Raw genomic sequence first — 15523 nt, 5'->3', positions numbered from 1 at the left:
TATCGACGAGCTGCCATGGCATCATGGTGTTGGATTCATCTACCATGAGTGGAGTCGTGTTGAGCTTTGCAACGGTGTCGCTGATGCTGTGATCAGCATGTCCAAATAACTCCTCCATGTCTGAGTAGTATTCTTTGATACCCATTTCATCTTCGTTGGCTTCTTCTACCACGAGTTGATTCGTGTTGAACTTTGCGACCGTGTCGCTGATGCTGTGATAAGCATATCCGACTGACTCAGCTGTGTCTGAGTAATATTCTTCGAAAACCAAATGATCCTGGTTGGATTCTTCTACCACGAGTTGATTCGTGTTGAACTTTGCGACCGTGTCGCTGATGCTGTGATAAGCATATCCGACTGTCTCAGCCATGTCTGAGAGGTAATCTTCGAAAAACAAATCATCTTTTGTTGTTTCGGAATTCTTTTTGTTCTCTTCACTTTGGGTGGTGCAGACTGCTTTTGTCAGGGTGTTGTGCAAGTTGTTTGTAACTGTTGGTTTAAGTTCAGGCGTTTTTCTGTGTTCTGAGGCAAGAAAATTTGTGTTTACCACTTTAAGTGTCTTATTTTCAATTTTCGGGCATTTCCCTTTTAAGTGGGCGTGGTCGGGATGCTCAGACGTCATGACATCACGCGTAGGAATGAATTGCGCATGCGCAAATCGGCTTTCCTTCCCTGTGCGGTTCTGTGTCCATTGCGAATGCGCGGCTTGCGCATGCGCATGACGATCCGCGACCAAGACTTTTTTAAACTGCGCATGCGCGGCTTCCGGTTCCGGCGCATGCGCAGACGCCATTTGTAGTTCTTTGCTTACCGGAGACTGCAAAATGTGCTCCAACGCCATTTTTTGGCGTTTTTCGCGGATTTCAGGGATTTTTCTTTCCCACCAGGACTGGATCTCCAAAATTCGTAAGTAATCTTCTCTTCCCGATTTGGACAGGGTTTCAGCGTTTTGGCTTTGTGAGAAATTCTTGTTATTTCTTCTTTTTGATCTGTACTTTTCATTCGCGATTTCTTGTTCTTTTCGTGATTTTTTAAGTTTTGCATCACTCAGTCTCTGTGCAGTTTGGACTCTGAGCATGCCTTGCTGTTCAAATTTCTCACAGTACTCTTCAAATTTGTTTAGTAACGTTTGTAAGCTGTTTCTGTCTTCATCTTTTGAGTATTTAAATCCATTATACACTTTCCTATTTACAGGCCCTGCGGTGAGAATTGCTATCTTAATGTTGTCTGAGGCTTCTTGTACATCATTAGCTACGAGATTAATATCAAACATTTGTTTAAACCTTTTCCAGACATTTCTTACATTGCCAGTCAGGTCCAGCTGATCTGGGTATCCAATCCACATCCTCGAATTAGCAATGTCTTCCCAAGTCAAATGTCCAGTAGGAGATTTCCATGCCATTTTGAGCTTTCTGTATCTGCCACTGAGTTGTCCTGTAGTAAGCGTCTGAAGCCACTCCTGGGTACCATGTGTTGTTCCTCGTGTCTTAATAAAGCTTGTAGTCTCAAATGTGGAGAAGATGCTTTATTGTGAGTTCGTTCTCTCTTCAGAGCTGTTTCCTAAGGTTACCTTCAGCGCTCCTAGCTGGCATGTGTGTGTGTGTGTCCTGCTCCAAGTTCTGCCCTCTGTGAAGTGTGTCCTCACTTCCTGTCCCCGTCTATTTATATGGCTCTCCCGTGCCCCCTCTAGTGTTTGCTCAGTTGTATTGCATCTAGTTAACTTGTGATCACCACATGCCTCATTACACATCACCAAATCCAGAATTGCCTAGTAGGCTCGGTCACAAGCTGCTCCAAAAAACCATCTCTTAGACATTCCACAAATTCCTTTTCTTGGGATCCACTATGAACCTGATTTTCCCAGTCCACTGCATATTGATGTCCCCCATGATTATTGTAATATTCCCTTTTTTTTACATGCCTTTTCTATCTCCTGATTTATTTTCTGCCCCAGATCCTGACTACTGCTCGGGGGCCTGTACATAACTCCCATCAGGGTCTTTTTACCTTTGCGATTCCTCAACTCTACCCACAGAGATTCTATGCCTTCTGATCCTATATCGCTCCTTGCTATCGATTTAACTTTGTTCCTTACTAACAATGCAACCCCCCCCCCCACTTTGCCCATCTGCCTGTCCTTTCGATAGGACATATATCCTTGGATATTTTGATCCCAGCCCTGATCTCCTTGCAGCCACGTCTCTGTGATGCCCACAAAACATCGTACCGACCAATTTCAATGTGTGCAACAAACTCATTTACCTTGTTCCATATACTGCGGATATTTAAGTACAACACCCTCAATCCTGCATTGACCACATCCCTTTTCACACTCTCAGTCACTGTACTGTGTACTGTGGCCCTCTTTGATCTTCTGTGGTCTACCGCTACTCTAGGTGTGTCCCTAGGACACACATCAGAGGAGGATGCACATCAGAGGTTGATGCCATTGGTGGATGACCTCTGGAAGAGCAGGAGGAGGAACAGGAGGAGATAGAGGGACATACAGCCTCATCTGAGGTGGACCAGGAGGGGCTGGAGGACGAACAAACCCGAGTATGTGGATGCCCCAACCAGAGAGGGGGAAAAACTTGACCTCTGTTTGGGACTTGATGGTTTGAATTATAAGGAGAGGTTGGATAGACAGGGATTTTTTTCACTGGAGCATAGGAGGCTTAGGGGTGAACTTATCGAGGTCTATAAAATAATGAGGGGCATAGATAAAGTAGATAGTCAACATATTTTCCCAAAGGTATGGGAGTCTAAAACTAGATGGAATAGGTTTAAGGTGCAAGGGGAGAGATACAAAAGGGTCCAGAGGGGCAATTTTTTCACACAGAGGGCGGTGGGTGTCTGGGATGAGCTACCAGAGGCAGTAGGAGAGGTGGGTACAATTTTGTTTTTTTAAAAGCATTTAGACAGGGAAAGATGGATATAATGGGATATGGGCCAAATGTGTTCAATTGGGATTGGATAGTGGTAAAAATTGGGTGGCATGGACAAGTTGGACTGAAGGGCCTGTTTTCATTCTGTGAACCTTTATGACTCTATGACCTCAGGACAGGTGATGTGTCAAAGTTTCAGTATGTCGGAGCTCCTGGATAACTTTGTGATCGAGAACAAACACGTCTGCAGTGAGTGTTGGAGCCTCAGGAGCATCAGCTCAGATTCATTGAACTGGAGGCTGAGCTGCAGACACTATGACACTTCAGGGAGGGAGTTACCCAGATGCATTGTTTCAGGAGGTTGTCACACCCCTTAGGATAGAATCTCCTGGTTTAGAAAGTTGTCAGGGACAGGAGGGTGTGACTGCAGTTGCAGCTGGTATGTGGACCCAAAGAGCTTTGACAAAGGGTCATCCAGACTCAAGAGTAGAATGTAATCGAGGCTTTATTACGCAGAGATGTGTGGCCTCCTACAGCAGCTGACGAAATGGCTGCTGTACGGGGAGCACACATATTTATACTCTGCCTACTGGGCGGAGCCAGCAGGCAGGGATCTACCCCCATACCTGTAGTACAGGGGCCTTACTGTAAAACCCATATATATATATATAGATACAGTATAATACATCAGTGGTGACTACCACATTCACCCCCTGTTAAAAATGAGTCCAGCGGGGATGGTGGCGAACTATATACAGAAAGTTGTGTTTAAAATTACAGATAATATTAAAAATTTAGGTGGTCCGGTGCCTTGATCTGTCGTTGAGAGTGCCACAGTGCTCGTGGCGACTCAGGCATCGGCTTGGTCTTCGGTGACTCCGGGAGCGTGTCAAAATCCTCTTCATCCCGGGTGGGAGCAAGGGGAGGACGGATTGTCCTGGAGCGGGGCCTGCGATGGGGTGTACCAGGGGAAGGGAGGGTGGCGCCGGGGCAGCGGGGGGTGTGTGGGGACCCAGCTAGTGCCAGGTCACTGAGGGAGACTGTGTCTTGGTGGCCGTCGGGGTACGCTATGCGGGTTGGTATGGAGTAGCTGTACCCTCTCAGCCAACGAGTCTGCCTTGTGGAGTCGCACGTGACTACGGAGGGGAATAGGTCCTGGAGCTGCCAGCCACATTGGGAACGAAACCCCGGAGGTGGACTTCGTGGGGAAGGCAAAGAGACGTTCATGGGTGTTTTCGTTAGTAGCGGTGCACAGGAGCGACCCGATGCAGTGAAGTGCGTCGGGGAGGACCTCCTGCCAGCGGCAGGCCGGGATATTTCTGGACCGTAGGGCCAGCTGGACGGCCCTCCAGGCCATCCCGTTCTCCCGTTCCACCTGCCCGTTGCCCCTGGGGTTGTAGCTGGTCGTCCTACTCGAGGCAATGCCCCTGTTGAGCAGGAACTGGCGCAGCTCATCGCTCATAAAGGAGGCTCTCCGGTCGCTGTGGACATAGGTGGGGAAACCGAACAGAGCGAAGATGGTGTTGAGGGCTTTGATGATGGTGGCAGATGTCATATCAGGGCATGGGATGGCAAAGGGAAATCTGGAATATTCGTCGACCACACTGAGGAAGTACATGTTTTGGTCGGTGGAGAGGAGGGGCCCTTTGAAGTCCACGCTGAGGCATTCAAAGGGGCGGGAGGCCTTCACCAGGCGCGCACGGTCTGGCCGGTAGAAGTGCGGTTTACACTCCGCGCAGACCTGCAGTCTCTGGTGATAGCCCTGACTTCCTCGATGGAGTAGGGCAGATTGCGGGCTTTAATGAAGTGGTTAAAACGGGTGACAGAGGTTGTCCTGCAGGGTCCGGAGTCGGTCCACTTGTGCGCTGGCACATGTACCTCGGGATGGGGAATCGGGGGGGGGGGGGGGGGGGGGGGGGGGGGGCTCGTTGAGCTTACTGGGGCGATACAAAATCTCGTAGTTGTAGGTCGGGAGCTCAATCCTCCACCTCAAGATTTTATCATTTTTGATCTTGCCCCGCTGTGTGTTGTTGAACATAAAGGGGACCAACCGTTGGTCAGTGAGGAAAGTGAATCTCCTGCCGGCCAGGTAATGCCTCCAATGTCGCACAGATTCAACGATGGCTTGGGGCTCCTTTTCGACGGAGGAGTGCCGGATTTCGGAGGCATGGAGGGTGAGGGAAAAGAATGCCACGGGCCTGCCTGGTTGAGGGTGGTGGCCAGAACGAAGTCTGATGCATCGCTCTGAACTTGGAAGGGGAGGGTCTCATCGAACACGTGCATCGCGACCTTGGCAATGTCGGCCTTTATACGGTTGAGGCCTGGTGAGCCTCGGCCGTCAGTGGGAAAACGGTGGCTTGAATGAGTGGGCGGGCCTTGTCCGCATAGTTTGGGACCCACTGGACGTAATACAAAAAGAACCCCAGGCATCGTTTGAGAGCCTTGAGACAGTGGGGGAGGGGGAGTTCCATGAGGGGGCGCATGCAATCGGGGTCAGGCCCCAGAACTCCGTTTTGGACCACATAGCCGAGGATGGCTAATTGATTTGTGCTGAACAGGGGCTGGTTTAGCACACTGGGCTAAATAGCTGGCTTTTAAAGCAGACCAAGGCAGGCCAGCAGCACGGTTCAATTCCCGTACCAGCCGTGCCGGAGAATGTGGCGACTAGGGGCTTTTCACAGGAACTTCATTGAAGCCTACTCGTGACAATAAGTGATTTTCATTTCATTTCATTTTCATTTTCATTTTCACTTCTCCTTGTTATAAGTGAGGTTGAGGAGAGTGGCGGTATGGAGAAATTTGGAAAGGTTAGCGTCGTGGTCCTGCTGGTCGTGGCCGCAGATGGTGATGTTGTCCAGGTAGGGAAAATGGCCCGCAGTCCGTACTGGTTAACCGAGACTCCGATGGTGACGCCGAAGGGAACTCTAAGGGTGCGATTCTCCGCTCCCCACACGGCGTGGGTGAATCGTGGGAGGGCCCCACGACAAAATTCACGCCCCCCTCGCGTCCCCCGCAATTCTCCCTGCCCCGCTTGGAAGAATCGCCGCTCGCCGTTTTTCACGGCGAAGTGAGATTCTCTGACCCGGATGGGCCGAGCGGCCTGCCGTTCGCGGCCGTTTCACGACGGCGGCAAACATACCTGGTCGCTGCCGTCATGAAACGGGAGTGAGAAGCCCGTTTGGGGCTTGTAGGTGGCCTAGAAAGGAAAGAGCACCACGACTGTGCTCGGGAGGGGACAGGCCCGCGATCGGTGCCCACTGATCGTCGGGCCGGCGTCCAAATCGGACGCACTATTTCCCCTCCGCTGCCCCGCAAGATCAAGCCACCACGTCTTGCGGGGCAGCTGAGGGGAAAGATGGCCACTGCGCATGCGCGGGTTCGTGTCGTCAGTGTCATGACGTCAGCCGCGCATGCGCGGCTTAGAGCTGGCCAATCTGCGCATGCGCGGCTGACATCATTAGGCGCGCTGGCCGCGTCATTCTCGGCGCGATGCCCCCGTGGCCGAGATTTATGGAGCGCCACTCCTAGCCCCGCCGGGAGGGGATATTAGGGGGCAAGGAGTGGCCTCCGAGGCCGTCGTAAAACTTGGCTGAGTTCAGGATGGCCCTCCTGATTTTTCCTGGGAGCGGCGAATTCCGCCCATAGGAAATGGTAAAGGCAGCCATCTGCTTCAAACGCAGTGTATGGGCTTATGGATGGGGAGCTGGTGGTAGGCAGATTTCAGGTCCACTGTCGAGAAGACCCGGTATTGTGCAATCTGATTGACCATATCAGATATGCGTGGGAGGGGGCACGCGTCGAGCTGCATGTACCGGTTGATGGTTTGACTGTAGTCAACGACCATCCTGTTTTTCTCCCCGGTTTTCACCACTACCACTTGGGCTCTCCAGGGGCTGTGGCTGACCTCGATGATACCTTCCCGCAGCAGCCGCTGGACCTCAGACCTGATGAAGGTCCTTTCCTGGGCGTTGTACCGTCTGCTCCTGGTGGCGACGGGTTTGCAATCCCGTTTGCAAAGGTTTGCAAAAAGGGAAGGCGGGTTGACCTTAAGGGTCGCGAGGCCGCAAATGGTAAGGGTAGTAGGGCCCACCAAGTTTCAGGGTTAGGCTCTGGAGGTTGGACTGGAAGTCCAGGCCATGTAGCAAGGCAGCGCAGAGGTTGGGGAGGACGTGGAGGCGGAAGCCGCTGAACTCTACACCCTGGATGGTGAGGGTGGCGATGCAGTACCCCTGCATCGCGAGTGTGTTGAGCGGCCTGATGAGGTGCCCGACAGGCAGGGGTCCTGAGGCGGGTAAGATGGCTGCGCACTCGGGCCACACGTGTCCTGGGGAAGGCAAGATGGCGGCGCACATTGGTTCTGAGGCAGGCAAGATGATGGCGTCCACGGGCAGCACGTGTTGTGAGTAGAGCAAGATGGCGGGGTAACGGGCTGCACGTGGTCCGAGGTGGGGAAGATGGCGACGCCCACTGGCCACACATGGGGGGTGCCAGGACAATGGCGGCGATTGAGCGGGCCTGGCACACTGCAGCGAAATGTCTCTTCTTGTTACAGGCGATGCAGAGCGCACTCCGCGCCGGGCATCGCTGCCGGGAGTGTTTTGATTGTCTGCAGAAGTAGCATTTGGGTCCCCCGGGATTGGTTGGCTGCCGCGCGATGCAGGCGTGGGGTTGGCTGGGGGCAGTCACTGATGGGGTCCATGATGGGGTGGCTGCCGGCGGTGTCCACGATGCACAGGGGGGGTAGGCCGCGGGGTCGGGGGCATAGGCCTGAACGTTGCGTGAGGCAACCGTGAGCGAGAGCGCTAGTTTTTTGGTCACCGCGAGGTCAAGCGTGGCCCCTTCTAAGAGGCGCTGGCGAATGTAGTCAGACCCTAAAGCCCATCTACACTATTCCCTTATCATCCATATGCCTATCCAATGACCATTTAAATGCCCTTAATGTTGGCGAGTCCACTATTGTTGCAGGCAGGGCATTCCACCCCTTCCTACTCTCTGAGTAAAGAACCTACCTCTGACATCTGTCCTATATCTATCTCCCCTCAATTTAAGGCTATGTCCCCTCGTGCTAGACATCACCATCCAAGGAAAAAGGCTCTCACTGTCCACCCTATCTAATCCTCTCATCATCTTGTATGCCTCAATTAAGTCACCTCTTAACCTTCTTCTCTCTAACGAAAACAGCCTCAAGTCCCTCAGCCTTCCCTCATAAGATCTTCCCTCCATACCAGGCAACATTCTGGTAAATCTCTTCTGCACCCTTTCCAATGCTTCCACATCCTTCCTATAATGCGGCGACCAGAACTGCATGTAGTACTCCAAATGCGGCCGCACCAGAGTTTTATACAGCTGCAACATGACCTCATGGCTCCGAAACTCAATCCCTCTACCAATAAAAGCTAACACACCGTACGCCTTCTTAACAACCCTCTCAACCTGGGTGGCAACTTTCAGTGACCTATGTACATGGACACCGAGATCTCGCTGCTCATCCACACTACCAAGAATCTTACCATTAGCCCAGTACTCTTCCTATTATTCCTTCCAAAATGAATCACCTCACACTTTTCTGCCTTAAACTCCATTTGCCACCTCTCAGCCCAGCTCTGCAGCTTATCTATGTCCCTCTGTAACTTGTAACATCCTTCCGCACTGTCCACAACTCCACTGACTTTAGTGTCATCTGCAAATTTACTCACCCATCCTTCTACGCCCTCCTCCAGGTCATTTATAAAATTGACAAACAGCAGTGGCCCCAAAACAGATCCTTGTGGTACACCACTACTAATTGAACTCCAGGCTGTACATTTCCCATCAACCATCACCCTTTGTCTTCTTCCAGCTAGCCAATTTCTGATCCAAACCGCTAAATCACCCTCAATCCCATGCCTCCTTATTTTCTGCAATAGCCTACCATGGGGAACCTTATCAAACGCTTTACTGAAATCCATATACACCACATCAACTGCTTTATCCTCGTCCACCTGGTTGGTCACCTTCTCAAAAAACTCGATAAGGTTTGTGAGGCACGACCTACCCTTCACAAAACCATGTTGACTATCGCTAATCAAATTATTCCTTTCCAGATGATTATAAATCCTATCTCTCATAAACCTTTCCAACACTTTGCCCACAACAGAAGTAAGGCTCACTGGTCTATAGTTACCGGGGTTGTCTCTACTCCCCTTCTTGAACAAGGGGACAACATTTGCTATCCTCAAGTCTTCTGGCACTATTCCTGTCAACAATGATGACATAAAGATCAAAGCCGAAGGCTCAGCAATCTCCTCCCTAGCTTCCCAGAGAATCTGAGGATAAATCCCAACCGGCCCAGGGGACTTATCTATTTTCACACTTTCCAGAATTGCTAACACCTCCTCCTTATAACCTCAAGCCCTTCTAGTCTACTAGCCTGTATCTCAGTATTCTCCTCGACAACATTGTCTTTTTCCTGTGTGAATACTGACGAAAAATATTCATTAGCACCTCTCCTATCTCCTCGGACTCCACGCACAACTTCCCACTACTGTCCTTGACTGGCCCTACTCTTACCCTAGTCATTCTTTTATTCCTGACATATCTATAGAAAGCTTTAGGGTTATCCTTGATCCTACCTGCCAAAGACTTCTCATGTCCCCTCCTGGCTCTTCTTAGCTCTCTCTTTAGGTCCTTCCTAGCTAACTTGTAACTCTCGATGCCCTAACTGAACCTTCACGTCTCATCTTTCCATAAGCCTCTTTCTTCCTCTTGACAAGTGATTCAACTACTTTGGTAAACCACGGTTCCCTCGCTCGACCACCTCCTCCCTGCCTGACAGGTACATACTTATCAAGGACATGCAGTAGCTGTTCCTTGAACAAGCTCCACATTTCAATTGTTCCCATCCCCTGCAGTTTCCCTCCCCATCCTATGCATCCTACGTCTTGTCTCATCGCATCATAATTGCCTTTCCCCCAGCTTTTAACTCTTGCCCTGCGGTATATACCTATCCCTTTCCATCGCTAAAGTAAACGTAACCGAATTATGGTCACTATCACCAAAGTGCTCACCTACCTCCAAATTTAACACCTGTCCTGGTTCATTACCCAGTACCAAATCTAATGTGGCCTCGCCTCTCGTTGGCCTATCTACATACTGTGTCAGGAAATCTTCCTGCACACATTGGACAAAAACGGACCCATCTAAAGTACTCGAACTATAGCGTTTCCAGTAAATATTTGGAAAGTTAAAGTCCCCCATAACAACTACCTTGTTACTTTCGCTTCTATCCAGAATCATCTTTGCAATCCTTTCCTCTACATCTCTGGAACTTTTCGTAGGCCTATAGAAAACTCCCAACAGCGTGACCTCTCCTTTCCAGTTTCTAACCACAGCCCATACTACCTCAGTAGACGAGTCCTCATCAAACGTCCTTTCTGCCACCGTAATACTGTCCTTGACTAACAATGCCACCCCTCCCCCTCTTTTACCACCTTCCCTGAGCTTACTGAAATATCTAAACCCCGGCACCTGCAACAACCATTCCTGTCCCTGCTCTATCCATGTCTCCGAAATGGCCACAACATCGAAGTCCCAGGTACCAACCCATGCCATAAGTTCACCCACCTTATTCCGGATGCTCCTGGCGTTGAAGTAGACTCACTTTAAACCACCTTCCTCCCTGCCGGTACACTCCTGCGACCTTGAAACCTTATTCATGACCTCACTACTCTTAACCTCCTGTACACTGGAGCTACAATTCAGGTTCCCAACCCCCTCCTGAATTAGTTTAAACCCTCCCGAAGAGCATTAGCAAATTTCCCTCCCAGGATATTGGTACCCCTCTGGTCCAGGTGTAGACCATCCCATTTGTAGAGGTCCCACCTACCCCAGAATGAGCCCCAATTATCCAGGTATCTGAAACCCTCCCCCCTGCACCATCCCTGTAGCCACGTGTTCAACTGCTCTCTCTTCCTGTTCCTCGTCTTGCTAGCACGTGGCATGGGTAACAACCCAGAGATAATAACTCTGTTTGTTCTAGCTCTAAGATTCCACCCTAGCTCCCTGAATTCCTGCCTTACATCCCCATCCCTTTTCCTACCTATGTTGTTGGTGCCTATGTGGACCACGACTTGGGGCTCCTCCCCCTCCCCCTTAAGGATCCCGAAAACACGATACGAAATATCGCATGGTACCATGGTACAATGGTACAGGAAGCCATTTAAGTGAGGGAGCACACAAGAATGTAATAGAAGGATATGGATTCTGTTCTCTGTAGCAAGGAACAAGAATCCAGACAGCTGTGTTGCCTGTCCAATGCCAGGCGTTCAGGGCATCTGCTGATGGCTGGATAGAAATTTACAGTGGGCGGGGGAGGATCCAGTGATCGTGGTCCATGTAGGTGCCAACATTTGTGACAGAATGAGAAAGAACGTTCTACGTAGTTTATGCTCTTTGGCCCTCGACTCTCCTACAAGGGTAAATACATCATAACATCTACCCTGTTAAGCCCTCGAGAATCCTATATGTCTCAATAAGGTCACCTGTAAATTCCAATAGGTACAGGCACAACCTACCCATAAGAAAATGCCTCCATGCCCGGATCAACCTAATGAACCTAGTCTGGACTGCCTCCAATCCAGTATACCTTTCCTTAGATAAAGGGATCAAAACTGTTCGCAGTATTCCAGTTTTGGCAATACTTCCCTATTTTTATACTCCATTTGCCTTCCTTATTATCTGCTGAACTTGCATGCTAGCTTTTTTGGATTTGGATTTGTTTATTGTCACATGTACCGAGGTACAGTGAAAAGTATTTTTCTGCAAGCAACTCAAACAGATCATTTAGTACATGAAAATAAAATAAAATAAAAATAAAATACATAATAAGGCAACACAAGGTACTCAATGTAAATACATAGACACATTCTGTTTTTAAATCTGTGTGCGTGTTTTCAGACTTTTGTATCTCCTGCCCGATGGAAGAAATTGGAAGAGTGAGTAAGCCGGGTGGGAGGGGTCTTTGATTATGCTGCCCGCTTTCCCCAGGCAGCGGGAGGTGTAGACAGAGTCAATGGATGGGAACCACGTTCGTGTGATGGATTGGGCAGTGTTCACGACTCTCTGAAGTTTCTATTTGTGAGTTATGCACAAGAACCCCAAAATCCCTCTGTGCTACAACTTTCTGCAGTCTGTCTCCGTTTAAATAATATTCAACTCTTTTATTCTTACTACTAATGTGCAAAACTTCACATTTTCCGACATTATATTCCAGCTGCCAGGTCTTTCGCCACTCACCTAACCTGTCTATATCCCTCTGTAGACCCTGTGTGTCATCCTCACATCTTGCCTTCCCACCTATTTTCGTATCATCTACAAAGTTGGCAATGGTACATTCACTTCCCTCATCCAATTCATTAAAATATATTGTAAATAATTGTGGCCTCTGCATGAATCCGTGTCATACTCCACTAGTTACAGTGCCAAGATGGTTGTGCCAAGGGACAGTGGCAAAGGCGGGCCTTCATGGGAGCCCCGTGGGGTTCCAGTTATGTATAGTGTGGGGGAGAGAGGGCAGTGAGGGGGGAACTTGTAGGCACGTGCCGCGGGATTCTCTAATAATGGTGCTATGTCCCCACTCCAGCGTCAAAACGCGGGTGTTTCGGGTGATGAAGGTGGCGGCGGCAGTGATGTGGAGCTGGAAGCAGCTGCTGCTGGCGGGACTCTGGCTGCCGCGGATACATGCACCGATCCGACCATCGTCCCCTCGTATTACACCACATCAGACACTGTCATCTCATCGGAGACGTTCTTCATCGTGGAAATCTCCCTGAACTGTAAGAACGGAGCACAGTATGTAGCCCTCTACGCAGATGTCAATGGTAAATAATTCCCCGTCACACGAGGTCAGGATGTCGGCCGCTACCAGGTTTCCTGGAGCACTGAGCACATAGCTGCCAAATCGGGGACCTACGAGGTGAAGTTTCTGGATGAGGAGTCTTACAGCACTTGAGAAAGGCTCAGAGAAGCAACGAGAACGTTTCAGATATCAAGCCCCTCTTCACCGTCAATGTGGATCATAGGGGAGCCTGGAGTGGACCTTGGGTTGCGACCGAAGTGGTTGCCACGGCGATCGGACTGCTGGTCTATTACTTGGCGTTCAGTGCAAAAAGCTCCGTCCAAGCCTGAGAGAGGCCGCGGGGGCTGGAGGAATACAGGGGGTGGGGTCCGTGGGGCCTGGTGCTGGACGAAAGACCCAGGGAGCGGGAACCCAGAAGAAGGGGCTGAAAGAATGGTCAAGGGAGGGGTTTTAATAAAAGAAATCGATTCTCGAAAAAAAAACGTGGGCGTTTCACTCTGGACTTTTTGCAAACCCTGCACTTCCGGTTGGGAGTCCGCGCATGCGCACGGCGGCGGCCTTCGGAGGTCGACCGCGCGACATGGCGGACTTACAACGCAGAGCAGCTCCAACAATATAGGACACCCCCTGAGATTGCGCGCTCCCGCGGATCGGTGGCGCCCGATTACTAGCCTGGCCGTCCCTGTGCCCCCCCCCCCCCCCGGTGAAGGATCCCCCTGCCCGCCACCAGGGCAGCAGCGGACTGAGTCTGCAGCCGCCAACGACCGTTTCCGACAGGCAAAACGTGGTTAGAACCACGCCGTCGGGAACTTGGCCAGTTTTCTTTAGTAAATCACGGGGGCGGAGCCTCTGTCAATGGCCCCCTACCCGTGTTGCGTAGACAGCGCGCACGTGATTCGTGGCAATTCTCCAGGGACTGGCGTCGTGCCGGTTTTCGGCGTCAACGCCTATTCTCCGCCCCCCCCGTGCTGATCGCGATTTTGGCGTGGAAGTTCGGAGAATCCCGCCCAGGGTGTGCAGACAGTGAGGGGGAGAGCGTTGACAATACGTCCACAATGGTGATGGGGTGGGGGGGTGGGGGGGGGGGGGGGGGGGGGGGGGGGGGGGTGAACCCCGGATACCTTCATGGTGGGGGTGGGAGGGAGTTCTACCTCAGTGCTGATTAAGGCACCCTTTAAAGATGGTGCCTTGATCTCTGTTGAGCTTATCAGGCCCCACTCCACCAGTGTGATGGTGTAAATTAAGCACACACTTTTCTACATCAGAGACTCTCAAGATCAGGAGAGTAGACTGATCTGTTCAAATGGGAAGCTACTCGCTGCTAGTTGATCTGAACCTGATACTGAAAACATATGGTAAGATTCTGCCCACAGTTATTTATAACATATAATATAACATTATTTATGTAGATAAATCTGCCAATATTGTCATTAAAAAAAAATTGGATGCACATTTTCTCATCAGAGGTTGGAAGTGGTATCAAGCTGTCTGGAACTCTCCAGTTGTCCCACTTTGCATAGCTTTTTGTGGAGCAAGTCCCAGAGATCCGCCACCAGTTCTTCCAGATTTCACTCCAAAATGATTTTAATTTTAAGATGCTTCCCCTTTCTTTCCTAGATTCCCCTATCAGAGGAACTTAGTATCTACCCTATCAAATTCCTTTGGCCAGATGACCCCTGCAACCTCTCCATCCAAGGCAATGCAAACTAAGTTCAGGCATTTGATGCACCATCAATTGGACACGAGACGAAAATGTGATCCAAACAAAAGACTTTAATGCACAAGATGTGTGCCCGGCAGCAGACGTACAGAAGAATGGCTGACTGCCGGGAAGCACGGGTTCTTATATCCCGCCTTGTAGGCGGTGCTACCTACCTCTCAGCCAATCGGCTGAGAGGCACATGACTTACCCGGGCCAATGGGCAGCGAGTCCTCTGCACCAATAGCAGCTCACTTCTAAGGTACCGTAATACCCGTAGTCATACTACCACAGCATTTAACCCTTTAAACCCCATTATCATTCTGTCCTTTCACTCCCAAATGTCACAACTCTTACCTAGTCCTTCCTTTGTAATGAAACCTAAATTATTTTAATCCTGTATATGGCCTCTGTCCTATAACAAGTGGTAAGTCTCTTTAATAATAAAGTGTTGCTTCTAAGGCTTCATACTTATCTAGTTTCCTATAAATTCTTACATATGTAGTGATCTCTATATGTGCATGTACACAAGGGGTTAATGTGTAATCAGTAGCACCACATGATCACTAGAGGGTCGGACCAACAGGGGTATAAAAGGCAACCACATTGGGTCTCTGGGTCTCTCTTGGGTGCACTATGACCAGGGAAATAGCAGACTAGTTCAGATGGCTAGTGGAGTTACGTATAGTTACTGTAGTTAGATCTTGTTAACCTTATCACTAGTATCAAAGTTAAAATAAAGAACGCATGCAATTATTGTTATAGTTACTCAATAAACCTTTTGCTACTACTGGACGAGTTTGAGTCTTCTTCATCGAGATTCAGAAGACCTCATCACTAACCAAGGTTTCAGTAGCACATGTTACCTACCACACAGTTAACAAACCAACACATATGGTTATACTTTCTGTGCAAAGCAACAACAGTGCAGGAATTTTATTCAAATCATAGAATCTCGGATTTTTACAGCACAGAAGGAGATCATTCTGTTCATTGGGGCAGCGCTGGTTCTTTTGAAGAACAATCCAGTTCGCCCCACTGTCCTGCTCTTTCCCCATATCCCTGTGATGTTTTTCTCCTTGCAATATTTAACCAATTCCTTCT

At 49.9% G+C, this 15523-nt stretch overlaps 1 protein-coding gene and 1 long non-coding RNA gene across 2 annotated transcripts in view; both read left to right on the top strand.

The window, feature by feature from the left end:
• The first annotated feature begins 12489 nt into the window (after nt 1-12489).
• Nucleotides 12490-13049, top strand: ssr4 (signal sequence receptor, delta). The gene is given in 2 exon segments (XM_038803899.1): nt 12490-12865; nt 12868-13049. Coding segments are annotated over 2 exon segments (558 nt in total).
• Nucleotides 13050-13892: 843 nt separating this feature from the next.
• The window catches only part of LOC119970599, a 40514-nt gene continuing 38883 nt past the window's right edge, over nt 13893-15523 (top strand). The window contains exon 1 of the long non-coding RNA XR_005461649.1: nt 13893-14075. This is a non-coding gene — a long non-coding RNA (uncharacterized LOC119970599). The remainder of the gene's footprint in view (nt 14076-15523) is intronic.

The sequence above is a fragment of the Scyliorhinus canicula genome, chromosome 8 (genome assembly GCF_902713615.1).
Source record: "Scyliorhinus canicula chromosome 8, sScyCan1.1, whole genome shotgun sequence".
Taxonomy (NCBI): Eukaryota; Metazoa; Chordata; class Chondrichthyes; order Carcharhiniformes; family Scyliorhinidae; genus Scyliorhinus; species Scyliorhinus canicula.
Note: the sequence above shows the minus strand (reverse complement) of the source record. Positions and strands in the feature narration are given on the sequence as shown.